Here is a 26,710-nt window from a genome sequence, read left to right on the forward strand (position 1 = left end):
CAAGGCCATCAGCTTTATTTCACCAGACTGGAGAGAAAATAACTCTCCTCTAGATGATCATAAAATGCCTCAGGACCCCCTCTTTATTAAAACAGCAGACTCCAGCTAGCGCATACAAACACATCTCCACCTCATTCTGCTACTTATTCCACTCTTCCCTTCGGTGGGATAGCAGAGTGGAGGGGGAAATCTGAGCGAATCTGCGGATGATCCCACGATACACTATCTACTCATAAATATTCATGGGATTCTATATGGAGGTGTTGTTCACACACACACACACACACACACACACACACACACACACACACACACACTCACACATGCACACTACAAACAAAGCTGCTAGTGAGAGGTGTTGGGTATGCCCTGTGGATGGCTCCCTGCAGTGTACGAGCATGTCTGGCTGGAGCCCAAGGCTACATGTCTTGCCTGTCTGCACATCCTCGTCTCGTCTGGGAACTGAGACTCTGTGTGTGTGTGTTTGTGTGTGCATGAGTAAGAGAGGGAACCACAGACACCCCTGCTTTCACACACCCACCTGGGGGCCAGCGGCCTGTGTGGATGATATAACTGTAATAAGAATAATTAAGGTCAACTGTATGTGATATCTAAAGTCCATCATTGTCATTTAGACGAGTGGGAGGATGTTCATTCCTCAAAATACACAGCACAAACCTATGAATATGTAGCGCCGACCAAAGCCCGGCTACATGTGAAAATGACCCTTCTATTTACAATATGGTTCAAGTATAATATTTTTGTAATAACTACTAATATTTTACATGTCCCCTCCTACCTGAGTTCCAGTAAGTTTGTGCCTCTGGCAGTTGGTCAGGAGAATGGTATGCTACTGATTCATTGTGTCATGTTGACTCAACTTGGTGTCCAAAAGCAGGAAGAGAAACAACTTAGTTCATATCCTGTGTGGTTGCTCGCAGCCAAGTTAAGGGGGAGGAAAATGAGTTGGACTGTGAGAACCACAGGTCAACAAGACTAGACCGACAGAGCGACAGAGTGAGAGAGCGAGAGAGAGAGATTCAGACCAAGAGGGAATAGTGGGAGTGTGAAAGAGAACTGGAGACAGAAAAATAGAAGGAAAGAGGGAGGGTACTTTTTAACCTCTCAGCCCATTTACTTCCTGTTGACACAACAAAGATGACATCACAATGTACAGTTTGCTCCTCTTGACATTAGTATCTGTAGACATCGCCAGACTGCACGACTGCTCAGCAATTCCCATGAACTACTCAGGGGCCCCACGCTTATCCCAAGCTATTTTTTTTAACTTCCACACCATTTCAACATGCAGCTATTTCGCGTGAGAACCACTCACACACAGTCATAGCGGAATCCTTAATAAGTATACTGTATGGGGCGAATTACAGGAAGTGATACATGGAACTGTTAAACAAAAGTGGACCATGATCTGTGAGACCGTCTTTCTACTGTCGCTAGCGTCAGTGGGCGGCCCAGTCAACCATGGTACCTTGAAGCTCATAAGAAGAGTGTCCTGTCCATGTATGACAACAGGAACTGCATGGCTTCGTCATGTTAGGCCCCCCCTCCCTTTTTGCCTTGTACCATTCCAGTCCTCCACACCAGGAAAAAACCCCAGAATGGAGTTTCTAAAACCTTGTCCCATTTCCCCTTTACATCAAAGGTATCACCCCTACTGATCTCAAGACCGTTGCCTCACCCGCATGCCCCAATCTACAGATCATGGGACCGCCCCCTCCAGGAAGCTCTCCTGTAAACACACGGTAAGGATATCATCTGAACAACGGTTCAACCTGAACTATTAGTTTTTCTCAGTCGCTTTGGTGCATTTCTCACATCACTATTTACATTTGCACAACAGTTAATGCAGTTCTCAAAACAATTAGTACAAACTGCAAAACCTAGTTAATAACCTGCAAAAGCGTGTCACTTGCTCAAAATGGATAACTCATTCCTCAAAAGCAAGTATTCTTGTCAATGAAAGTGTCAGTGTCATCAAGATGAAAAGTCCCGACACCATTGTTTATGAACAAGATGTGCTTTTAAAGTGGGGGTTTATGGGACTCAGCTCTGACAGTGATTATAGAGAAGTGGCTTATCATTGGTTGCAACTGATACTTCACACACCCCTTCTCTTCAGTGAAAGCTGAGATTCACCTGAGAGAAATGGTTAAATTTAGGAGACATTTTCAGGAAAAAAAAGATTTAAAAAAACTTTTGCTTGACAGATTTTGACAACTAGTTCAACATTTTTGTATATAATGACTCAAACAATGAAATGAGGACTATTAGTTTTATATGGAATGACTATTCAGCATTCACAAGTATAGTTAATTTTGACTGACATGACATAAGCAAATGATAATGTTATAAAACAGCAGAGAGTTGTATGAAAGCAATTGATGCATGTCCAAACGCACTTGCAATTTGTTGGAAGGAATGAGAAACTGCTACTATGATGTGCACAAATGACTAAATGTTGTGGAGGTTGAACTAACTGTTGTGCAAATGTAAATAGTGATGTGAGAAATGCACCAAAGCGACTGAGAAAAACTGTAATACTCTGTATCAGCTGTATCACATGACCATAATGACCCGTAGACCGACCACAGCGATGAAGGCTTGATCTCAACAAAAACATCCATTACCCAGCCGTGGACGACCCAACCCACGTTATCCACCCTGTTTGATGGCTGAGCTGTAGAGCTGAGGGTAAGGGATCAGTATGTTTAACACACAGCTGCTAAGTGCTCCCATGACTCAGACATATGAGGGCTCTGATTTAGTGAGCAGAGCGGACAATGTCATTTTGCACGGCCTGGAATCGAACCAGCAACCTTCTGATTACTAGCCCAATTCCCTAACCGCTCAGCCACCTGACTCCCTGTGTATATATATATACACAGTATGAGTTATACCTCAGTTCAATATACTTCAACTGTATACAGGTGTAAAGTAAGTAGAAAATGTAAACTAAAGCCTAGAATAGTTGTCTCCTGTACTTTTCAGTTGATCTCCCAGATGATTGACAATGGGAGTCAGGTGGCTGAGCGGTTAGGGAAGCGGGATAGTAATCTGAAGGTTGCCAGTTCGTTGCCAGTCCATGACGTTGTGTCCTTGGGCAAGGCACTTCACCCTACTTGCCTCGGGGGAATGTCCCTGTACTTACTGTAAGTCGCTCTGGATAAGAGCGTCTGCTAAATGACTAAATGTAAATGATTCTTCATAGTGAGTATTCCATCAGGACTGAAGGCTCGGTCCCATAGGGAATATCTACACAGTGTGTCAGCTTGTCAACCTGCCTGGCAGTCTGCCTCTTGGTATGCCTGTTTACTGTACCCGCCTGTCCGATGACCTTTTAGTAAAGTGTCTGTCTGTCTCTCTTGTCTGCCACTCTGTCTGTCTGCCTGTGAGCCTCCCTATCTGTCTGCTTGTCAGTCCATCAGAGCTGAGCTGCCAGCGGGGGTTAGCGCTGCTTGTGTGGATCATCAGCACAAGCTGTAAACAAAAGGCCACGCGCTCTGCTCTGAAGCAAGGAGATAAGGAGGAGGAGGAGGGTGGTGGATCCACAGCCGTGCCGTGGATTCACCCTTCACACTCTCCCCCCTCCCCCCCTTATCTTTGTGTGGAGAAGGAGCAGAGAGCCACGGAGGTGTCCGCCTTTTGTTGCTCGCGCATGGATCGTCACGCTCGGGCGAGCAAACACACTATACCCTCCCCGGGCATGTCAGTCTGAGCAGGGAGCAGCAAGCGTGCACTAAGCGTGTTCACAAGCAGCCAGTCATATTTAGGTGTGAGGGAAAGAGGAAGATCAGAGAAGCAATGGTGTGTGTGTGTCTGTGTGTATGAAAGCTATGTGTGTATGAGAGAGATGTGTGTATGAGAGATGTGTGTATGAGAGAGATGTGTGTATGAGAGAGATGTGTGTATGACAGAGAGATGTGTGTGTATGAGAGATGTGTGTATGAGAAAGATGCAAGTATGAGAGAATGTTTTTAACAAAAGAGGACTAAAAGCAGAATGCCCCACCACGCCCCTCCACCTAACCTGGGCCAAACCCCTGTCCCTCACCTCACTAGCACTGTGACTGCTGATGTCCCATGTTCTTCTAGAAGGTTCTACTGACAATGACTGGTATTCCCTGTCAGTTCACTTACTCTGGACAAACACACTTAAATTAGATTAAAGCATCATTGCAAATGGGAACCCTCTGAATTCTGTTGATATTCTGACATGGGTGTTGAAAGTCCAAATAATTCAAAGAGGATCCACATTTATGTTCCATTAGGACACAAATTCAGGAACAATGTCACAATACAGAAGCAGGTCAGACTAGTGGTATTTGCTCACAGAAGACTGTTCTATGTAGCATACCTCTTCTGTTCATGTTTCACTGCCTGCAAAGCACATAAGGCCCTTGTACATGAAGAATGACAACACAGGCAGCAGTGCAGGGCTTGTCCCACTCCCTGAGGGTCAGAAATGGAAGGATTAGACCGTCATTAATTCAGAATGTGGATTATGGAAATCCTGAAGCAGCTCTGTAGCACAGATTAGGGCTGTAGCAGGCGCGGGAAAGTGGGAAGACAATGAAGATTTTGTGTTTGCACAGCGCGGACGGCACCGGCTGTAACAATAGAGCTCTCATCTGTAAAAGGGGTCAGGAGTGATTTGGAGAGACGGCTGGCGAAGCTACCCAGAGAGACGCTCCAGAATCCCCCAGAATCAGACAGGATTTGGGAGATTATGACATCACAAACACCAATTAGCCTATTATCCAGGTTCTGGTGCAGGATAGGGTGAAACTGTTACAAGGGTGTCACGGCTAATGCCAGTGAGTTTATTCACAGTAGATGTTGCATTATACTGTTGAAAATGTGTCATAAATATGAGTTATGTTTGTCTGTCACATGACCCCTTCATCTTAATAACAGCATACAAGCCTTATTTTTCGTGGTCGGTTTCGTTCATATCTACTAGAAAACCAGGCATTAACCATATGCACGGGGATACTCCAATCTTAGAGCTTGCACAATGATTCTTTCCAACACAGTATATATAGTTCTTACTGTATTTTTGGTGCTTGCAGATGGAGCCTTTATGAAAGTACATGTGGTATGATTAATTGTATTCTAACTCAGTCATGGAGGCCTGCTGTGTTCCTCCCAGCAATGCTTTCAAAACTAAGTAAACATCTCATTACAGATGACTCTACAGCCGCATCACTGTCTTGCTCTGAGTTCTGCTTTCTGATGAAAGGAATACAAATTAAGTTGTCATGTTTGTTTGATGTCACAATCTTTGTTTGCATTTGTTTATACACTCACTGGCCACTTTATTAAGGTCTGCTCGCTAGTACCGGGTTGGACCCCCTTTTGCCTTCAGAACTGCCTTAATTCTACGTGGCATACTTTCAACAAGGTGTTGGAAACATTCCTCAGAGATTCTGGTCCATATTGACTTGATAGCATCACGCAGTTGCTGCAGATTTGCTGCACATCCATGATGTGAATCTCCCGTTCCACCACATCCCAAAGGTGCTTGATTGGATTGAGATCTGGTGACTGTGGAGGCCATTGGAGTACAGTGAACTCATTGTCATGTTCAAGAAACCAGTTTGAGATGATGTGAGCTTTGTGACATGGTGCATTATCCTGCTGGAAGTAGCCATCAGAAGATGGGTACACTGTGGTCATAAAGGGATGGACATGGTCAGCAACAATACTCAGGTAGGCTGTTGCGTTTAAACAATCAATTGGTACTAAGGGATCCAACGTGGGCCAAGAAAATATCCCCCACACCATTACACCACCACCACCAGCCTGAACCGTTTATACAAGGCAGGATGGATCCATGCTTTCATGTTGATTACGCCAAATTCTGACCCTATTGTAGCCTCAGTTTCCTGTTCTTAGCTGACAGGAGTGGCACCCGGTGTGGTCTTCTGCTGCTGTAGCCCATCTGCTTCAAGGTTCGACGTGCTGTGCGCACCAACAACCATGCCACGTTCAAAGTCACTTAAATCCCCTTTCTTCCCCATTCTGATACTCGGTTTGAACTTCAGCAAGTTGTCTTGACCATGTGTACATGCCTAAATGCATTGAGTTGCTGCCATGTGATTGGATGATTATCTATTTGTGTTAACATGCAATTGAACAAGTGTACCTAAAAAAGTGGCCGGTGAATGTATCTCTTGTAAAGATAACTAAACCCTACTCTTATTCTGTTTATATCTCCTGTAAAGAAAATAACTAAACCCTACTCTTATTCTGTTTATATCTCCTGTAAAGAAAATAGCAACACCCTACTCTTATCCTGTTTGTATCTCTTTTAAAGAAGATAACTAAATCCAACTCTTATACTGTTTGTATCTCTTGTAAAGATAACTAAACCCTACTCCTATCTTGTTTGTATCTATTGTAAAGAAGATAAATAAATCCAATTCTTATACTGTTTGTGTGTCTTGTAAAGAAGATAACTAATAATCTTTTGCCTGGGATGAAGTGTCACTTGAGGGGGGTGAAAGACAGAGAGGAGTCAGAGAAAATGGAAGAGAAAGGAGAGAGAGAGAGAGAGAGAGAGAGAGAGAGAGAGAGAAGGATAGAGAGAGAGAGAGAGAGAGAGAGAGAGAGAGAGAGAGAGAGAGAGAGAGAGAGAGAGAGAGAGAGAGAGAGAGAGAGAGAGAGAGAGGAAGAAAGGAAGAGAGACGCTGCAGGGTTGCTTTTGTGACCCGTCCTTGCAGTACAAAAACAAATGACATCAGAAAATCTGCCAATCTGCTGACATGACTCAGACACAGCCAGTGAGAATCCTTTTCCCTGCTGGTGTAAGGATCCGCAGCCAGCTTCCTGTCAAGTGACAAAATGCTGATTAAAATAACACCCACTATGCCCGATATGTCTTAATCCAAAGATTATAATATGGTATGAATTGCCCCCACATAAATATACCTTCACCAAATCCATCAGATGCTTTGCATGTGCACTGAGACAAACAAAACAAACAAGCACTCTGCACTACACCACATAAAACCTTTCTGCAATCAAGCGGCTGGACCCAATGACGGCTCAGTGGTTCAATGTCAGCCCTGTTAAAGGCAGCCCATTTAGCACAAAAAAGAGGGCAATGTAACTGGCTGCTAGGGATGTAATTGCTACATGTAATGAGATATCTCTTCAGTGATAGAGCCAAAGCATAAACCGTGCCATTTTCACCTAATATGGCTGAGGGAACTCCAGTATGCAACCTGCTTCCAAACAGTTCACACCATTATTAACTGACAAAGCTACACTGCTGAATCTCATGTCTTGTGTGTGACTATAAGCTCCCTGAAATGCCCTTAAGGCTTACACATCAACCAGTCAGACATGGAAGTCACCACAGCCTAATTCTGGTCCCTTCCAGACAAACAAAACAGACAAACCCACAAAAAAGAAGGGAAGAATGGAGTTTCTGAGGAAGAGAGAAGGGATGCAGCCAGCCCCTCCCCTCAGGTCAGCATGATCTACTGGGCTAACGGAGGGATGACAGAAAATCGTTGTAGACCCAGCAAGCTTCCAAAGGTCAAACGTTGAGCCTGTGTCAACTCAGACCCTAATCAACCCAGCTACTGTTCCAGAGGCGTGATTAGAACGCTCTTTCCGATCAGTCCCCTGGGTCACAAGGCCACACACAGACTATCATTAAGGCTCTGTCAGAGGATGACATGCCAGAACCAAGTATACTCTCTCTGGGCAACATACTGTGGCCTTCAGGCCTGCTGTGGTTTCTAACCAGCTAGCTATACTGATGCAGAGTATGTTGTTCACACTTTAACCACAGAACTGTTTTGCTTCCTCTTTAAACTAAGAATTCTTTAGAGGGAGTATCCAAAGCAACAAGCAGGCATGCTAATTAACAAACTAATAAGGTCTTGAGGTCCACGGCTGGTCTTTCTCCTAAGAAAACATTGACTGCGTATCCTACCCCTATTTTATATTTTATTTTATATTTTATTGTATAGTAAAAAAAAAATCTAATTCCATTGCTAGTTATGTACCCTTAGTTTGCTATTTATGTACCCTTAGTATAGTTAGTCCTCATATTTAATTTTTTGATTCCTCTATGTTTAATGTTTGCACCTTCCTGCCAAAGCACAGTCCTTGTCTGTGCAAACTTTCATGGCGAATAAAACCCATTCTGATTCTGATCCCCAAGTCACCCTGACTAAACCAACCCCATCTGACCCATCCTCCATGATCAACACACCCTGGACTGCTACTGTACAGTATTTATACTGTCCAGCAGAACAGTATAAATGTTAGAAAATATATACAAAAACAGAACAAACCTTTTTCGATGCTGGGCTTCTGTTCTGTTCAGTTGAAGCCAATGCGTTTTGATAAACTATTAATGAGAACCATTTCACACATTATATCCAAATTCCAAATAAGATTATTTATAAGAGGTTGTGTGGAAGCCAGATGTGTAGTGAGGATCCATTGTTGTGGATGGAGTCATCAGAACAAGGCCTTCTCTAATGACTTCCTGTGTGGGCCATGGCACTGAAGACCAAAGGGACACACCCTTACAAAGACAGTTGCATACACTGCATCTCTAGAAGGCCTCACACAATGTTCACAACATCCACAGTTACTTCTGATTGAGCAGGATGAGCTCCTCAAGCTGCAGTTCAGACTCAGACTAACACAAAAGATTGGCTGGACTGTAGTCTGTTACAAACATGGGAGAGGGTGTAGAGAGTTCAGTTCACTTTGGAAGCTTATAGCCTTTTCAAATAAAGATGTGTTCCTTTAGCAGCATAACCTTCGTCTTACTGAGAAGACAAAGATAGGACACCAAGAAACAGTGAGAGAATACTGCACATCAAGACATGCATGCGGTCCACATTGCAGCCCAAACAAACCAAACAAACAGACGAGATAAAGAGACAGTTGAGTGCAAGGTAGGCCTACCACCCATGTCCTGTTTAGCAAACACCAAGGGAGCGCACAGCAGGGATCTCATGGGCCTCACACACACCATGGCCTCCGACACATCTGAGAACTGCCTAATTGGACACATGCAAACGAAAAGAATACGCACTGCAAAATTCCCCTTCATCGTGTGGGGAATGTGTTTTTGGCACCGCCACCCATGGTTTCCCTTGTGTTTCATCTCCAGTAGTGGTGCAGAGCCAAGCGTGATGCCACATTAAATCCAAATGAGAAAGAAAAAAGCCTTCTTTTCCCACCCTTCCATCTCCAGTCCGCATCTCAGCCACCAAAACCCAAATCTGGACTAAACCAGTTACAGACAGAGGTATGCAGTGTGTGAGTGTCCAGGATCACGGTGGGTTTATAACCTTCTCCACAGACCTGATAGTCTGAAACAACAGGGTGTGGATACAGTCAAAACAAACCCTTTACCTCCACTGTGCTTTCTCAGCTCATGGCAAAATGACAGGCATCATAGCATTAGACTACTGTACCACCATCTCTAGTCCAACAAAAATAATAAGAAGAAGCTACAGGGGGGGCTAGCTTTAGCACAGCAATGTACATAAACAGAACCCCAGACCCAACTGCTCACTTGAGGGCTAACAGCAAGTGTGGACCACCTCATGAGGCTGGCTGAGCGTAATAAACTCAAACGAGTGCAAGCTAATGAGTTTCTCATGGGTGAGGTTGAAGACATCCTCTGGCTAAATAAGGAGTCAGCTCACCCCCTCCTTAGACACAGCTGCTGAACGTGACAGGACAGCCGTGGCCTGGTGTTAGGACAGCCGTGGCCTGGTGTTGGCTCATAGCTCTGTGTATTTCCTGTGTTGGGACCGGCCAAGTCCAACAGACCTTCCTGAGGAGGCGCTCTGCAGCCCAGAGCACAATTGGATTTGTTTTTGCTTCTGAATGGGACACATGAGTAGCCCATAGTCCCAGTCTCAGCACTGCATAATATCCTATATCAAACGGAGCTAAATCCCTGGCAAAGAAAAATAAAGACATCGCTCCAGTTCCCCTTGACACACTGATATACAGTAAACTGTAACTGAAACTGAGAATGGCTGAGTCTACAGACAGATCAAGGCCTGTTCTCTCCCTGGGGACTGAGGAAGGGAGATCTGATAATCCCGGCTCTTTTCCTGTCGCCTCCCTGAGCCCCCGTACTGGGCAGGGCAGAGGGGGGGTTGGGGACTCTCACAAGGCAGCTATGTGTCACACTCCGCCACTCTCCAGAACTGTAGAGATGCCCAAGATATGAAACGACAACTCTCTGAGGTCAGCTTCAGAAGAGATAAACATAGAAAGGAAGGGGATAGGTATCAGGAAGATGTACATTTGTTATCAGAGGATGGGTGGGGTTTCTTTATAACCAACTGCAGCACCAATGCAATGAATCTATGAACCAACTAAACATCAAATCTTTGTAAGCTACATTTCAGTTCAGCTCAGTGTTCAGACAGAGAGCTAAGAAACTGTTGTATATCGCACACAACGCAAAATATGTAGTTGGTATGTAGCTCAGGAATTGGTCTATTCACAATTTAAAAAATCTGACACACACAGGACCAATTTATGATTGAACCACACATCCTGAATGTATATTTGTATTCTAATTGAGGTCCAGATGTTCAACAAGACCATGGGAAGACGAGTAGTTTCACCGTGGTAAAAAAAAAAGGTCCTCTCTCAAAGAGGACTATCCCTCAGCCCACACAGTAAAAACATTGGCCGATCGAGTCCAGAGACAGATCGTTATTGTGATTATGATTCTCTTTTTTCCCCTTTGGCTACCCTCCCCCTGTAGCTCCTTCAAGTCACCATTGCTTAGAGAGCTAGGAGCTTAGATCATTGTTTGTGATCCCTGCCCCTTATAAGCTTACACACACACACACACACACACTGTACATACACACACAAAGAAGTGGAGCATTTCAGAAGGAGGAGTGGAAGGTCAGACTCTTTGCTCTCTACTGTAAAACATAGTTAAGGCCCAGATATCTAGAGGACTAATGACTGTGCCAGAGGAGTCTACAATTAGTTCCCTTACAACCATGTTTTCAATCTGTTTGTTTCCTCATAAAACCCTGTCATTCTTCTGGGTAACTGAATCTCTGAAATTCTAAAGCTTTTTTTTTTTTTTTACATGTAATAAGCATATCCTCTGAGGCACAAGCAACTTGAATATTATGTATTATAACATATCACCAAGTATGTCATTGTTGTCCATGTAAGCGGTGGGTGGTGTGGGATAATGCACTGCTGGTCAAGTGCATGTGGGGGTCACGGTGTTTATGTGAATAACAATCTGTTCCCCACTCCACCCGCCCGCCCCCCTCCCCCCTACAACCCTGGGTCCTGGGAACTCAAGACCCCCTGCTGGGTTGGTTAGCACTATCAACACAAAACCTGGAAACGCTTCTTTTCCATACAGGGTTATGTAAGACTAACTAGTTGTGGCACAAAGCTGTGTTCTGAACCCCTGTGAATGTGTACAGTTTTGGTCTTTAGTGGGTTAACCAATATTTTGCGTGGTTGCATAAAATTCCCTGAAATAAGATGTCTTCAAGGCTCCAATTACAAATCTCTTCTAGGGTTTCTTAATGCTTACAAGGCAAAACAAACCAATTATAGTTTGATTTTAACCTTGGACAACCATGTTCCCCAGGACAGGCGTGATCATCACCAACCATACATTAGCATTAGCCCACACCATTGGTGCTGCTAGTTGCTGCTGTCGGGGTTATCAGGATGCAGGACATGTCGGCTGGTTCCTGGCTGCAGCTCCTCTCTCACTGCAGCATCTGACTGCATTCATTTAGACACAGCCATCACATTCAGCGCTGCCTGCTACAAAGGAGCCAAAGACGGGGAAGTTAAAAGGCATCTTTATTGAAAGAGCTGACCCACGCTCACTCTTGTTCTTTACCTCCTTCTGACACCAAAAAAAAAAAGCAACAGCGTGTTCGTGAATTACTACAGCAATGAACCCTTGATCTGGTGCATATGAATGGGGGAATCTCAGTTGATGATTTTAAAAAGCAGTCAGTAATCCTAGCATGGCTGACTCTTTATGAGGATGGTAAAAAAACTAAATTACATTTTCCATGCTGTAGATTCTGTAATGATCTCATTATTTCCCTTAAAATTTTGAAATATATGGATTTCACAACCAATGCACAATATCCCATGCATAATAAAGTATTTGTCTTTGTATTACAAAGGAACATTTTAAAAGTTAACTACAGAAAAATTATTAAGCTGTTCAAATTCCTTTACATTCAGTGCTAAGGTGAGTCTGTTTATACAGCATATTCCAACCACATTATGGCACCTGGAAATACAATAAGGATATCAGCAAACAAGCTGAAATGATCATGCAGCTTGGTGCATTACACACCCGTGAATAGGAAATGGGTCTGCTTTAGTAAGCCATCCATTATTCATCAAGCACTGTACTCCTGCATGTCATTAGGCTCTGTAGTGACACAAGCAAGCCATTATTTGCGCTGAGTCGACCTCCAGGATCAAGACTTCCTCTCCTCTATCTAGCTCTCCAGCTGTCTTCAAGACCAAGGCCTCAATGGCATCAGTGCGTGCTCTGGGGACTATTGTACAACAAGCTGTCAAGAACATCAGGAACCAGATTTCAAAACTGTCTGAAGAATGTCTTTATTCATATTCAATTAGCAGTAGAGACCTTAGCCCACAGCTAGTTTCAGCGGTAGGTTATTGAAAAGCAACTGTTGTGAGTGTTTCATACTTTGCAGGGATATAAACCATATTAGCACGTGGGTGTATGAGGGCAGTACTGACCCATAAAGTAAGCCATCAGACAGACACTAACCTTGATGTGACTCCTGCTAGGCGCTGTGCTTTATGATCCTGCAGAGGTTAGGGAACATAATCATTCTCTCAGTACGGTATATCACAACTGGAGACTCACTATCACAGCCACACCTTCCTGTGGAAATCAATGGAAAGCCAACACCAGACACAGGGTTGGAAAAAGACCCCAGCTCTATATTCCCGGAAGCCAGAACCAGACGAAATATTAAAAACAGCGATTACATGTGGGGAAAAAGCTCCCTTGTTAGATCAGATGTTCAAGTTAGAACTGAAAGTCAACTTTTGACTTGCATTGGATGAAATGACTGTAAATACATACAGTCGTTTCCATAGTTTCACACAGTTTGCATCATCTGCCAATTCTGGCAACAACATTATCATACAGAGCCTGAGATACAGGAATGTGTGTGATGTCTTAGCAACAGTATGTTAGAGGAGCTAAAACTGTCAGTCTTTCCACCAAGACTGTAAAACTACAGGCTTCTGTTAACCTCACAGGGACCCCAACCCAGCAGGTACAGGACATCAGTGTGATGTCATAGTACAGTTCTGTTCTGCTCTCAATGTCATATGACCAAAGAACAACCTGCTCAAAACGTCGAAAGGTCTTTCTGACCGACCTAAAATTCTAATAACACATCTTTTATATTCATCAACTTCTCATAACCTTAATATGCAATGATTGTACCTCAGTTTCATTTGTGTGTTGATTCAAACTACCTTATAGGAGTAGCGGACTAGATAACCTTTCTCTGTTTCAGAATATGAATATGATGTTGTAAAAAGATCTAGGGAAGTTTAATATACAACCGCAATCAAACAGCCACAGAACCGTGAGGGAATAAAACGTATAAAGACATTTACATTTTTTATATAACTGACTTGTGCCTGCTGGGTCCAGCTGATACAGTACTGCTCCACACCCCTATCAGATGGTATGTTACCTTCAAAGGAGGAGGGATGGCTTCCACTATCACCACCAAATCCTCAGAATAATTTATGATGTAGATAGAAGGATATTAGATAGAAGATGTAGGACTTTCCAGCAGAATGTAGTTAAGTAGTTTTGTAATTTTTCAAGCCAAATCATTTAAAACATTAACTTTAAATTCTGGTATATTCAAAAAAAGTTGACTCCTTTAACCTCAAGCCCTTTCGCTTGTGTTTTATAGGACACATTTGCAATATGAAGCCAAGGGTTAGATATTGTTTTCCAAAAGAGGCTAATGTTGACTTTCATGTGTGGATTCAAGGTGAAACCCAGAGCTAGACTGTCAAGTGTTTACTTTTACTTCAACTACATCAGGCCCTGGAGCAACATAACCAGAATGTTAATCTGTTCTGGGTCACACCCTGCTTTCAGTCCCTTAGCAGGTCACCACATTGACATATTCTTCTGGCCTTAAAACTCAGCTCTGTTTAAGTATGCATGCCTAATAACGTTGCCCTCCGAGGGCCAGTGGATCATGTATGTGAGTTTAGGATTATTGCATCATGATCATCGTAAACAACGCTTATGTATGTATGTTGTTATTTCTTGCAAGCTGGAATGTTGGGCTAAAAAGCCATTAACACTGCATTTTTACTAAATATCCAAAACTAAAAGATAGTTACAAGTTCATTTCAATACCACTTGGAAAACATTCCGTAGATGTGCTTTGTAGTGTAACAAGTGACACAAATACTACAGAGAAACTATGTGTTGCCTTAAGGGATATACACCATTATATTTCTGGGCAGCCAATTGCAGTTACATCATTTGCTCCTTCCCCTGCGCTCTTTCTCTTATTCAAACCAGAAGTCTTTCCTCTAGACGGGGGCTTACTTCTCCCTTCTCCTCTCCTCTGTCCACAAAAAGAATGGTTTTGTCTGTCTCCCCTTCCTGCCCCATCCCATGTGTGTGCCATGTGCTCGTCACATCCTTAGTCATGAGGATAAAACAGTCAGACAGACACTACATCTAACAGATGGCTATTAAGTCTGTTACAACTGAAAGGGCACATCCTTGATCTCTGACCAGCTGTTTTTCCGCAGACAACAGCTCTGACCTTGCTGAGCCTTGTGCCTGACCATAAACACAAACAAACAACCGTCAGGCGACCAAACATCGGGCACACATGCTAACGTGATGTTTGCTGATACAAGACTGGTCACAGGATGTGAGGACCAAACCAGAGTGTGCTGTGTTGTGCTGTGTGGTTCTGAACAGGGCTGGGCCTGCAGGTAGCAGAGTTTGTACAGCTGTGGCTTACCCCTGCAGCCGTGTGTTTTAATAGGTCTCCACCAAGGGCCTCCTCCCTCAGGAGACACACCCCCACTCTGGAACTGCGGTCCCACCTCTCTGGGAAGGGAGAACAAGGGGGTTTCCGGGTCTTTCCAACAGGAAGCACAGTTACAGTTAGCTCTCCAGACTGCTATCCCGTGTGTTTGAAGAAAGGCACAAAGCAAACTGTAAAGCACACAGTCATGTTTGTATGGCATCAGCCCTGGGCACAAACTAGCCACAAGCATTGTGGGAGTATGGGCTGAGGTGGTTTTGCACTAGAGCAAACGGGAAAACATCAAGTTGTATGCCCATGACTTGTTTCTTTCTTGTCAAACAAAACCACAGTCTTTTACTGGACAATTCTGCTGGCTTTGACTGCAGTATCCATGAGGACATCGTCTCACATCTCAAATAGTTTCTCCAGGTAAAATCTGACAGCTTTTAGGGTTAGGAATGCCTTCACTCCATAATTACTCCACCATTAAATCTATTAGCAAGTTCTCATTCCACTAAAGAGAGAACCTTCAAATGGAATGTTAAATATAGTAGCAAACACAGAGGCAGAACACAGTATGGGGTCTCAGAACCGACTGAGATGTGAATCTGTGTTCAAAACGGTAATAAAAATCCCTGCCTCTAAGATCCAAGGATAGGCTCCATGCTGGCACACACGGCCCAATGAGCAGAACTCACTTCCTGTGAACATCTTTGGGGATTTAATCTGTGTATGTGTCTGGACACCTAAAACAGACAAGCCCAAGCATATTACTACATACATTTCACAACCTTGTTACTATTTAGATAAATCAATCCTGGTATAGTTAGGGCGGTGTAAACACATTGGTGAATAGACCAGACTTAGGGGACTAAGAAATGGCATAGCAGAATCACATGGTGCATATAATTTTAGGAACCGGTCTTCAGTTTTACACATTACAAACCGCGCTGTGTGAAATTACCAAGCAACAGTTTTAAGCCCAAAATGCATTGGAGACAACGTGTTAATGAACCGATAAACTACCAGTCTACCACAGTCTCGAATTAAAACAAGCTACAAAACGATTTGGTATTAGGTGAGCAATAGTAGCCTATATCATCATCAAGATTGAAGTTCACTTTACTCTTCATCTTGAAATGTCAGGTAGCTCCAGATTGCATACATGTCTGAGCTGGCGCTCGCGCTGTTGCTAAACCGGCGGGGAGAAAATCTTCTTTCGACAAAAGCTTATATTTATTATGACCACAAATAAAAGGGAGAATTATAAAGAAATCGTTGGACAGAAATCACGGTTTGACAAAAAACAAGTCTAAAACGATTGCTCCAGTAACCCACATTCACTATGGGTTGACAGGAGTCCTCCCAGGTTGTCAGAGGGTAACACGCCTAACGCGCACGTTTGTCAAATATAACTACTATTGCTGCAAATGTATAGTCAGTCATGCCACGGCAAAATAATGACACAAATACTCTACATTTGATATCTGAACCATGTAGCATACTTCCCAGTAATGCTGACGTTTGATCAATCATCTTTCAATAGCCTACCGGTGCGTAATAGGGCAATGTATCGCCGCTCATGTACACACAAAATGTATTGTACACTGTCAAACTATTGTGGTTGGTGTTGATTAAATCGTAATCCATGAACTGACCTATAATTCAAATCCTACCGTGTCATTAAATCCAGTGTTCGCATCGGCCGAAGATCTTAGAATTCCTCAGGATGGGTATAACAGAGCGAAGATTCTTTAGTCTCAACTGCCTGTCACAGGAAAGAAACCAATTGTGTTTATTCGTACGTAACTGTCAGCGTCTAACCTCGATCCGCTCTCCTCTCCAGCCGCTGAAGAAAGGGAGCCGCCTGGCGTATCTATTTGTTAGTACACTTGCACGGAAACTGCACCCAGCGTAGACATACAAGCTAAACTTTGACGGAAACAAGTCTAAAGAGCCTGGAAATACGTGTTAAAGATTATTATAGTTTGTATGAAGGTGCACATGATGCACAGAACATGGAATGGGAAATACAGTGTAATATATTTCAGGGACAAATTTAGACATTTTGCTTGATAGAGGTGTGTATGTGTGCGTGTGTGTGTGTGTGTGGGGGGGGGGGGGGGGGGGGCGTATGTGAGTGAGTAGTCTATGTGTGTGTGTAGCTGTGTGTGTATGATAATTGGCATGAGCAGTGTTCCTGATGGGAAATGTAAATGATTCATCTCGTTGGTGTTTTATGGCATCATTCACATTAGGCGGTGCAGTGGGACTTTGGATCCACGCTGAGAATCCTTCATCGAACCTGTTCATGGGGCAGAAATGAGGCGGACATATAGCAGCCATTACTTACTTTCATTTGATATCTCAGTCAGAAATGTATTTATCTGTGGTAATATAATGTAGGGTCTAGGCCTACTAGGGGTAACCAAGAGAAAGAGATTGTGCTACACATTTCTTCATCTACTCAGGAGTTGTTAATAATTTTATTATGAAACCAAATATTCCATGACACATGATGTCATGTTACATTTCCACTTGGTATCAATTGGTAGCCTATCCCCTTTATGGTGTTTGGGAATATGGTAGCTATCAACACTATGACAACCGTATTTCTTAGACCAAAGTTCACGCTCATAATCCAGTAGGTTTACGATCTGCAGTCCCCACCAGTCCACCCAGGAAGCTACGTCCTCTGTCCTTGGGGGTACATTGTTGCATTCTACATCTGAAGATAGCTCTGTGTTTTACCGAAATCTGAGGTTTTAGTGACGATGCCTTCCAGTAAGAAGACCCTTTACTTCTTGTTGAGTGCAAACGCCTTGGTTATTGCCGTGGGGATACTGGCATTTGGGATGTCGACAGAATGGGCCTCGTCCACCATGCAGTGCTCTAAGAAAGGTGACGGTTTTTTCAACGGAACCGCCGAACTGAAGCTCGGACTTTTCAATGGAAAATTTATTAGAATCACATGTCCAATATTTGGAGGAGAAGACACTGTTAAAGGTTGGTTATCATGTCTTTAAATTGGGTGCTAATACAGTGTGTAAGTAAATGATAGAACATGAAGAACACTTGCAATTTTAATCCTTCAGCCCATTCACTCTTAAGAAGTGATAATTCACATTATAGTCATGAACATGACTGTAAATGTGCCAGAATAAGACAAATGGCTATTTTTTATCTGTAAACCCTTGACAGAATGTTTGAATGTTCACCCTTTTTTAAATCTAAACTCAGTTTCCCAGACAATGATTAAGCCTAGTCCTAAAGTAAAAAATAAATTCTATGAAGATCATTGAAAAATAATCTTAGCTAGGACTAGGAAGAATCCATGTCTGGGAAACTCAGCCTTACAGTTTAGATTACCAGGAGAACTGGACAGTCACTAACAGCTTGCTGGATTCGATTTCCAAACCCAGAGTGGATAGTGTCTCCAATGACCACTTCATCTGGAATCACACTGATTCCAGATCTGTGTGACACTACCCCCTCTCATAAAGTGTCTCCAGATTTTGTATTTGTTCCTGAACACAGCTGCTGTTCTCCTGCAGTGTTGACCATGCTGGGGCAGGTGGGTGGAGCTCCAGTGGTCCTCCAAGCCCTGGTCATCTGCCTTCTGGCCCTCTGTCTGCTTGGCTCAGCTAGCAGCATCCTCATCACCCTCTACAACAGCGTCAGTAACCCCTATGAGACCTACATGGGCCCCTTGGGCCTGTACGCCTGCAGCTCAGCCAGTGGTAAGACTCCAGCCCAGTACCACCACACCCTCCGGCGTTCTGGAAATGGCTGACGGTGTATGAGAAAACTGACTTATCATTCTTAATATAGACTGATTGATTGGTCAGTCAGTTGTTGATTATGTCTCTTATCCGAAGCAGCAGATGAAATGAAATGTTTTTTTGCGATTAACTCAACAATTACATTCTCCCCTTCAGCCGGCATGTCCTTCCTGGCCATCATCCTGTACGTTGTGAACGTTGCAGCGACCAGGATGAGCGAGGATCTGGTGGAGAACTTTTTGGGGCCGAACTCAGTGGACCTAGAGAACAAGAGGGCTGAGATGGGGGTGGGCTTCTTCATGTTGATCCCTTACCTGGTCCTCAACCTACTGGCCATTCTCCTGGTGTACCTGTACGAGCATGCAGCCTACACCCAGAGGCAAGAACAGCAGAGGCCCACAGAGGACGCGCCCAAGGAGATCATGATGTACTAGTGCCTGCCATGAGTCAGGGTCATTCACCTAGTTTAAAGACTGACAACTTCCTTCAGACATAACCTTCTTATTTATTGTATAATAGATGTGTTATATGATACGATACGTGATATGATAATGAAGGGGAAAGCAAGATTCATGTACTGTATGCTTTCAGTAGTCAAAAGGAATCTTCTGTAATCAGCTTGCATGATCCAAAACTGCAGTGTTTATACTTATAATAATAATAGGAACATTCTAAACAATGCAATAGCAAATGTTATTGTCATTAACTACACATTTTTTGTCTTGCCTACTATATAAACTGCTTAAAAGGAGGCAAACCCTAAACAGGCATGTCTATTTCAGGTCGTTCACTGCCAGCATAAAACTACCATGTTCTAAGTTGATCAAATGTTTCCATTTTGGCATATTATTACAAATGTTTAGAAAATAATAGTTCTGTATTTCCATTGTTTGAAAATGTATGTTTTGTAATTTATTGTTTCATTTTATTTACATTTACATTCATTCATTTAGCAGACGCTTTTATCCAAAGCGACTTCCAAGAGAGAGCTTTACAAAGTGCATAGGTCACTGATCATAACAACGACATAGCCACAAAACATTGCGAGTAGCCAAAACATGAAGCACACATTGTGAACAACCAAAGTAAGTGCCAAAGGGAAGAACCATAAGAGCATGTAGTTAAACAAGTTACAATTAAACAACATGAACTGCTATAAGTGCAAGTGTACCTGTGTGAAAAAAAAGACAAGCAACAATAATAAAAAACAATATATCACAGCGAGTACAAACAATTTTAAATCAGTTACCACTAACCACAAGAGCAACAAGTCTCTGAGCAAGAGTCATTGTGATCCTTGAGGGAACTAACAGAGTAACATTTTATGGTTTCAACCCAGCGTTGATCTAATGATATATTGGTAGTTGTTTTTACTATGGTCATTTTAGGACTGTCAGATAGCAGGGGACAGAGGTTCATTTACAAACACAAGAAAAATTGTTTAGTCGTTTAGCTTTTTTTTTTTTTTTTTACAAATCTTAATCTCAATATCTCCACATAGACCAAGAAACAAAGAAAAAAAATTAAGGATGCAAATATTTGTCAGAGAAAAGAAAATCCTAAAAGATTCCTTTGTCTCGTTGCCTTGGTAGCGCAGCAGCTGAAACATTGTTTGTTAAAGTCAATGTTAACCTCTACTGCCCTCTATCTGCGGGATGGAGATCCTACAAAGATGCAAGTACATGTCATGCCTTGATAAATATGGTAGATATTGATCTAAAGAATATCTTGTGCAAAAACAATACTGATAATAATAAATAAATCTCTAGATTTCAGGTCAGCATTCATGCAACCACCAAAATACACTCAACATACCCCATCCTAACAATCACTGTCAAATCTAAATTTCTTATACATCTAGTAGTTACATTATATTTAAACTCCTTGTGTTTCATCTGAGGACAAGAAAGGGACATAAGCTGCCAGACAACTGGGAAACTCCTGAGGAAATGGTACACAGTGCGAAACGAGTGGTGACAGTCACATCACACTGGCATTTTCCCATGACTGGAAATCTAGATCTGAGGACCAAATAAGTTGCCCAGTGTCATGATAGGAGCTGTCAGTACAGATCTCTTTAAAGACTCTTTTCAAGTCAAGTGAGTCATTGCATCTGAACCACATCCACTTCCATCTTGGATCAGCTCTTGGGACGGCCGTGTTGAACATCACAAAGACATTCCACAACACCACAAGCCACTGTTCAAATGAGGAGGGAGGGGGGGGACATAAAAATAAATAAACAACTAACAACAAAATATATTGTTGAAGGGCCCCCCGCAATGAGTCCCTTGAGTTGACATAGTATTTTCTGTAGATCTTAAGCCGTCTCTCCCGGCTGTGATCCGCATGACTGTGTGGACCGAGGAGAAGTGGGGGGAGAGGTGTCCTGTTGCTACTCCGTGTCTCATCACTCAGGGCCCACTGCTGTCCGGACATGCCCTCCCTGGCTCCTCCCCACTCCACCGCTACGCATGCTACCTGCCTTCAAAGGAACCACTCTTCCTCTAAGACTCATACACTTAGCAGAGACAGGGAGCAGAATGAGGCAATCTGCCCTTTAGGATTGTGTGACAGTAAAAAAAAAAGAAGAAAGAAATTATTCGTTTTAATATTTAGAATTTAAATTAAATGTTCTTTTATGACAAAGAAAAGAGTGTAAGTACAACCACTGAGACAGTTCTAAATTGAAAGACAAAGGAAATCTCACAATGTTTAATAAACTATTTATCTGCAGTCTTGTATGTGCTCCCAGTGTTTGTGTTGGAGGTCTTCCAGGAAGCCTGTGAAAGTCTGTGTCCTGCTGGGACAAGACTCATTCTAGACAGCAATGTTTTGTCTCTGTGTTTTGGACTGAGCTTATACATCGTTTGTTTTCTTCCGTGGTTGTTTGACTTTCTCGTCACTGACCCCGGACTTGGATCTAGCATGCTGTCTCTGAGCTGTATTCTGCCACACTCTGATAGAGACACACACCAACACCAGAGACATTTATGTTATTAACTTGCGCCGTGGAGCACTTCCATAAATGTTTGTTACCAAAGATGGTCTTTGAGGTCACAGATCCTTGTCGTTTACAATCTTAGTCATCTCTACTATCGTCAAAATGATCCTCCAACCAAAAAGGAAACATCATCATGTTAAGATGAGAGATGGAGTTTGTTTACCGATAAGATTCCTCTGTCTGAATAACCAGCCATTATTCATTCCAGACTGCCTTCCAGCTGATAGACAGATGTATTTACTCATTCATTTGTTGTGTTCTACCTCCTGTGGGCACTGATGGAGAGTTAAAAAAGCTGCTTCTGACACTTTTCCTTTGGCGTTTGGTGTGCAAACATTTATTCAATACATTCAGAGAGAGTTGGTCTGTAATCTCTTCCTCTTTCCCTTGCTCCTCCGATGCAGATAAAGCTGGGATTATGCAGGACCTCTACCCTTGGCCTCTCTCTCTGTGTGATAGGATTAAAGGTGAGCCTGTACCTGTGAAACTCTATCTGGCCTGGCCTGGATTACAGCGACCTGAGAAACACATACTTCCAGCTGTAGGGCAGGGGAGACACTGGTCAGCAACTGGGCTACAACACACTTAGCACCATGACTAAACCTGAGCTAGGACCGGGGCTCGGAATAGGACTAGGAATGGAAGGGTTATAACTAAAACAAGAACCAGCAACAGGTGTATCACCTTGCCTAAAACTTGAACTAGGACCAGCATTCTATCGAAAAGATGGACCAAGACTGGCATTATGGGTACAAGAGTTGTCCCTGGAGGCAGACTTGGTAAACTTACAGGTGTGGAGGCAGACAAACTTTTACCCTCCTCACTAACTCTCTCACAAAAAACACAAAGTACCATAATTCCTATTGGACATAAATGTCACATTCAAATCTAGTGAAGTCATAGTGTGACTTCATTGGTATGACACTGGCAATTTGAACCTGGGGTGTGTCTTTAGATTCTACATCTTTATTGCCATACAGACTGTTCTTTCCACCCTTAGAATCGATTGGATAAGGTATGTATGCGGGCGTGTGAGAGGAAGACAGAGAGAGAATTTCTCAAGTGTTATGTTGAGCGGTGTCGCCGAGCACATACCAATAGCGATGGGTTTATAAGACAATGTGGTTGCATCCCAATTTGATGGAGCCAGATCCTGATGCACGACAGGGTGATATCAGGGAATCTGTCGACTCCGGGACGCTCCTCTTCTCTCATCCTCTGTCTGACCAGGCAACGAGGAGAAAATGTGGGCCAGGGGCCCTTACTTATCTCTGTCATTAATCTTAATTTGTCAGAAAGGGGGCGGAGGGAGGGTGTGAGTGAAGGGAGGTGGAGGAGGGGGAGGAGGTAACAGCACCCCTGCCGCCCCATTATGGTGTCATTCCTCTGTTAGCGACGGATAAGATCTCCCCCAGAACCACCTGCAGCTATTTCCCCACTTTAGCCTGCTCCTGTCACCCCACCACCACCACCCCCTGCCCCATCACCACCTCCCAACCCCTCCCCCACATCACCACCCTCCAACCTCCCCATCCCCCTCAGAGCTGCAGCCCAGGACAAAAAGTGGGCAGGGGGAGGGTGTCTAGCCCCATACCCTGGGACCCTGACCCATGGCCTGACACCTCTGGTGGACTGAAGAGCCAGGGCCTGGTCAGGGACATTAGCCTCTGTCTCAGTTCAGGTGAGATATCTCCGCTGATAAAAGCCGTGGTTGTGTGTCTCTCCGCTGGGCCCCCAGAAGGAGAAGTGTCTCGGGGCTTCTGACAGACTCACCCTGGTCCTGCACAAGGGGAGAACCGAACTTCTAAACACACACCCCTTTTAAAGACACATTTTTAAGATTTTCTTTGAAAGATGTCTTAATATTGAAATGCACACCTCTTTATAGCCTTTTAACAATGTTTTGTATTTTACACGTTTTTTATGCACTGTGACTGAATGTAGTGCTTTTAAAGAAAATACCCCAATGTTTTTATTCATTTATCACCATGTTACTGTGTCATAATACAATGCACCAAGTAATTTAAAAAGACAATAATTTTTTTAACTAACTTCAACGGTGAAGTATCGATAAAAACTTTCGAAAGTTAAAATCTCTGTTGAGAAATCATCCCTTGTGGTGCGGGAGGTGGAGCGATGAAGATGCTGAGTGTGTCAGGCGGATAGGGAGAGGGGAGTGAGGGAGGGCTGGAGGGAAGGGGGGAGGGGCAGCAGCACTTTCTCTGCTGCATGCTTCTCGACAGGCAGCTTGATTAATGAGGGCTTGATTGACAGTTGTGACAGATACTGCTGGATGAGCTGAGCAGGAAAAGATAGTTAACCTGCCGACACGTCACTTGGTTGGGTTACACTGGACCTCTTTCAGCCTGCCTAAAGAGTGGGATGTTTACCTATCGTTAGAAGAAGGTAAATAAACAATATAACAGTCGGTTACAAATGGTTTTTATGTTACTGTACTTGTCTATTGCCTGCGACACAACAAATAAATTGCATTCTCAATTACAATTCACAATTGCTTTGGCTCAATTATCAAATTGGCTTAGAAAAACAATTTTCTAAGCCATCATCAAATATCTGAACATTGAGTTTCTTGCTCTCCCCGGATTTTTATTTGTTATTGATTTAAGCAAATGGCACGTGTTTTAGCGTGCACAAAAGAGTAAGTACAATCGTCTACAATTGACACAATAATTACATGCACAGAACTTTGTTGTTCAAAACTGATGAGTTGATTCTCAGTGAAATTGTCACACTCTTTTCAACTTCAAAGCATTCTTTCATCATGTGAACCATCACATGCAAATTAATCCATTCAAGAATAAAAATTTGTCAGACATACATGTAATTTACATAAATATCTAGGACATGGTATGTCATGGAGTCGGGTTTTGTAATGTGAGGAGGTACAATTTATTGTTTTATACAGAACTATGGCAGTTTTTTTTTTGCATGGATATCCTTTTGTGGCAAATTTTCTGATTGCTATATGTGACTTTATATGTAAGAAATATGTAAAAGTGCAGACTAAAACTAAATTGCTGTTTACGTGTAACGCATTGCTACAAAAGTATGTTTAATGTAATATTTTTCTGTGTACTAAAGTATAACCAAAACCTTTCCTGGTAAATGTTCTGTTGAATATGACATCCAAAAATCTCAATTTTATTAACAACAGCATTCAGATAAAACAGACAGTCTTGTATAGGACAGTTTGTCTATGTCATCAAAACAGTTGAACAAAACTGACGTTTGTATATGAGAAAAATGTCCAGGGTTGATCGCCACGGTGAAGTATTTGCAAACGATGACAAAAAAAACAACTTTTAACTACAGTGGAATTGGCCAATTTACTGACAGAGTGCCGGTAACTAGGGTCTGAGGAATTAATTAAGTTGCATTTAATCAATTGTATTGCATGTTGCAGACATGCAATAGAGATGTGATTTCCCCTCAAATAATTTTAGACATTTGCACTTTCAGTTTAGAATCTGAATCAGAAAGGGTTTTAATCGCCATGAAAGTTTGCACAGACAGGAAGGTGCATAAATTCAACATATAGGAGTAGATCTTAAATAAATAAACAAGTTTAATATACTATACTATACAAGGTGCAGAGTCTAATGAACTAATACGAACTAATACTAAGGGGACAGGTATGTAAAATAAACTAAATATAAAGTATAAAATAGCTATAATGTACACTATAAATACAAAAATACAAATAGGGTACTAATAGGGTGCTTAGTGGAAAAATAGGGTACTTAGTGCAAAAATAGGGTACTTAGTAAAAAAGGGTTAGGGTTAGAGAAGGTTAAGACTGTTTCACAAAATTTAGATAAACTTTTCCAGAACATCACAACACTGATTGGTTGTGATCATGCATATTAATTTATCTCAAATCTAAATTCAGTTACCATAATAGTTTTGCTGAATATTTTCAGAGATAAAGGCATACATGTGACATAATGTACACAAGGTGGCAGTATTACAATAGTGTTGTTACTGAGGCATTAACATATGACATATTTCGGTTGAGATTTTGTTAATTAATTGATTATAAAGTGTGACTCAATCATGTAGTAAAACAAATACAGAATTGTATTTAGTTTACTAAATTTAATCTTTGCAATGGTAGGCTACTTTGCTCCTTTTTTCAACTGTATCTCCTACTTTTTACTTTGTTAGCTTTATATTTGAGGGGATTTTCCTCTCCTTGAAAGTCTTGCTCTCCAAGATGAAAGCTGAGGGAGGGAGGGAGTGGTCTGGGGCTGTCACTGGAGCAGGACACGGCTCTGAAGATCACAGACGCCCCGGTGTAACCGAGACGGTGATTCACACACACCGGGCCCTTCCCCATCCATATGGCCGTAAAACGACAGATCCCGCAGGTCTGCTTCAACAGACAGCTCGTATAAATTCAAGTCCACGGAACCCCTCACCTTTTCTCAATCTTAGAGTCTGTATTGAAATAAACATCCACAAATCATGCAAAAAAAATGACAAAACACCTATAATCTGATGTCTGTAGGAAATGGTCTAGTCTCCAACGTAGCAGCAAAGGACAGTAAGTGGATTCAGGTGGTAAAACCTCTCATCCCATAAAAGCTCTCAGCGCCGCATGTCATCGGCTCCTGTCAGAGCTCTGGCAGGTCCTGACGGCATCGAGTGTCTTTTACAGGAGCCAGATGAGAGAAGGTGCCGGAATAAAGTGCATCGAGGGCCCTCCTATCGAGCTTTATGAAAGGATTAAAGGATTTGCCGTTGACTGTCACAAAGCCGTCAATCAGCGTCCTGTCTGTCAAGGGGGGCGGGGGGCAATTTACAACCTCAAACTAG

General features: G+C 42.7%; 2 protein-coding genes across 3 annotated transcripts in view; one reads left to right on the forward strand and one right to left on the reverse strand.

Moving 5' to 3' along the window:
- Positions 1-16,859, reverse strand: part of ptprea (protein tyrosine phosphatase receptor type Ea) — a 57,699-nt gene extending 40,840 nt beyond the window's left edge. The window contains exons 1-2 of one of the 2 annotated variants that reach the window (XM_067244764.1): positions 16,765-16,843; positions 15,728-15,834 (exon numbers count right to left, since the gene is read on the reverse strand). The gene's annotated coding sequence lies outside the window, so the exon portion shown is untranslated. Of the gene's footprint in view, positions 1-15,727; positions 15,835-16,764 lie in introns of both variants that reach the window. The other variant, XM_067244765.1, reaches the window with a different exon arrangement.
- Positions 16,860-17,808: 949 nt separating this feature from the next.
- Positions 17,809-19,750, forward strand: LOC136950856 (clarin-3). Its single transcript, XM_067245340.1, has 3 exons — positions 17,809-18,094; positions 18,643-18,828; positions 19,027-19,750. The coding sequence occupies exons 1-3, from the start codon at positions 17,863-17,865 to the stop codon at positions 19,302-19,304; spliced, it is 696 nt and encodes a 231-aa protein (XP_067101441.1). The 5' UTR covers positions 17,809-17,862; the 3' UTR covers positions 19,305-19,750.
- Positions 19,751-26,710: the final 6,960 nt, after the last annotated feature.

The sequence above is a fragment of the Osmerus mordax genome, chromosome 10 (genome assembly GCF_038355195.1).
Source record: "Osmerus mordax isolate fOsmMor3 chromosome 10, fOsmMor3.pri, whole genome shotgun sequence".
In the NCBI taxonomy this organism is placed as follows: domain Eukaryota; kingdom Metazoa; phylum Chordata; class Actinopteri; order Osmeriformes; family Osmeridae; genus Osmerus; species Osmerus mordax.

What these genes read in the sequence shown, in the direction of transcription:
- LOC136950856 (XM_067245340.1), top strand. Translation starts at nt 17,863, where the DNA reads ATGCCTTCCAGTAAGAAGACCCTTTACTTCTTGTTGAGTGCAAACGCC. An exon ending in AGGAGAAGACACTGTTAAAG is followed by an intron (nt 18,095 to 18,642) that starts GTTGGTTATCAT and finishes GTTCTCCTGCAG; the next exon opens with TGTTGACCATGCTGGGGCAG. An exon ending in CGCCTGCAGCTCAGCCAGTG is followed by an intron (nt 18,829 to 19,026) that starts GTAAGACTCCAG and finishes TCTCCCCTTCAG; the next exon opens with CCGGCATGTCCTTCCTGGCC.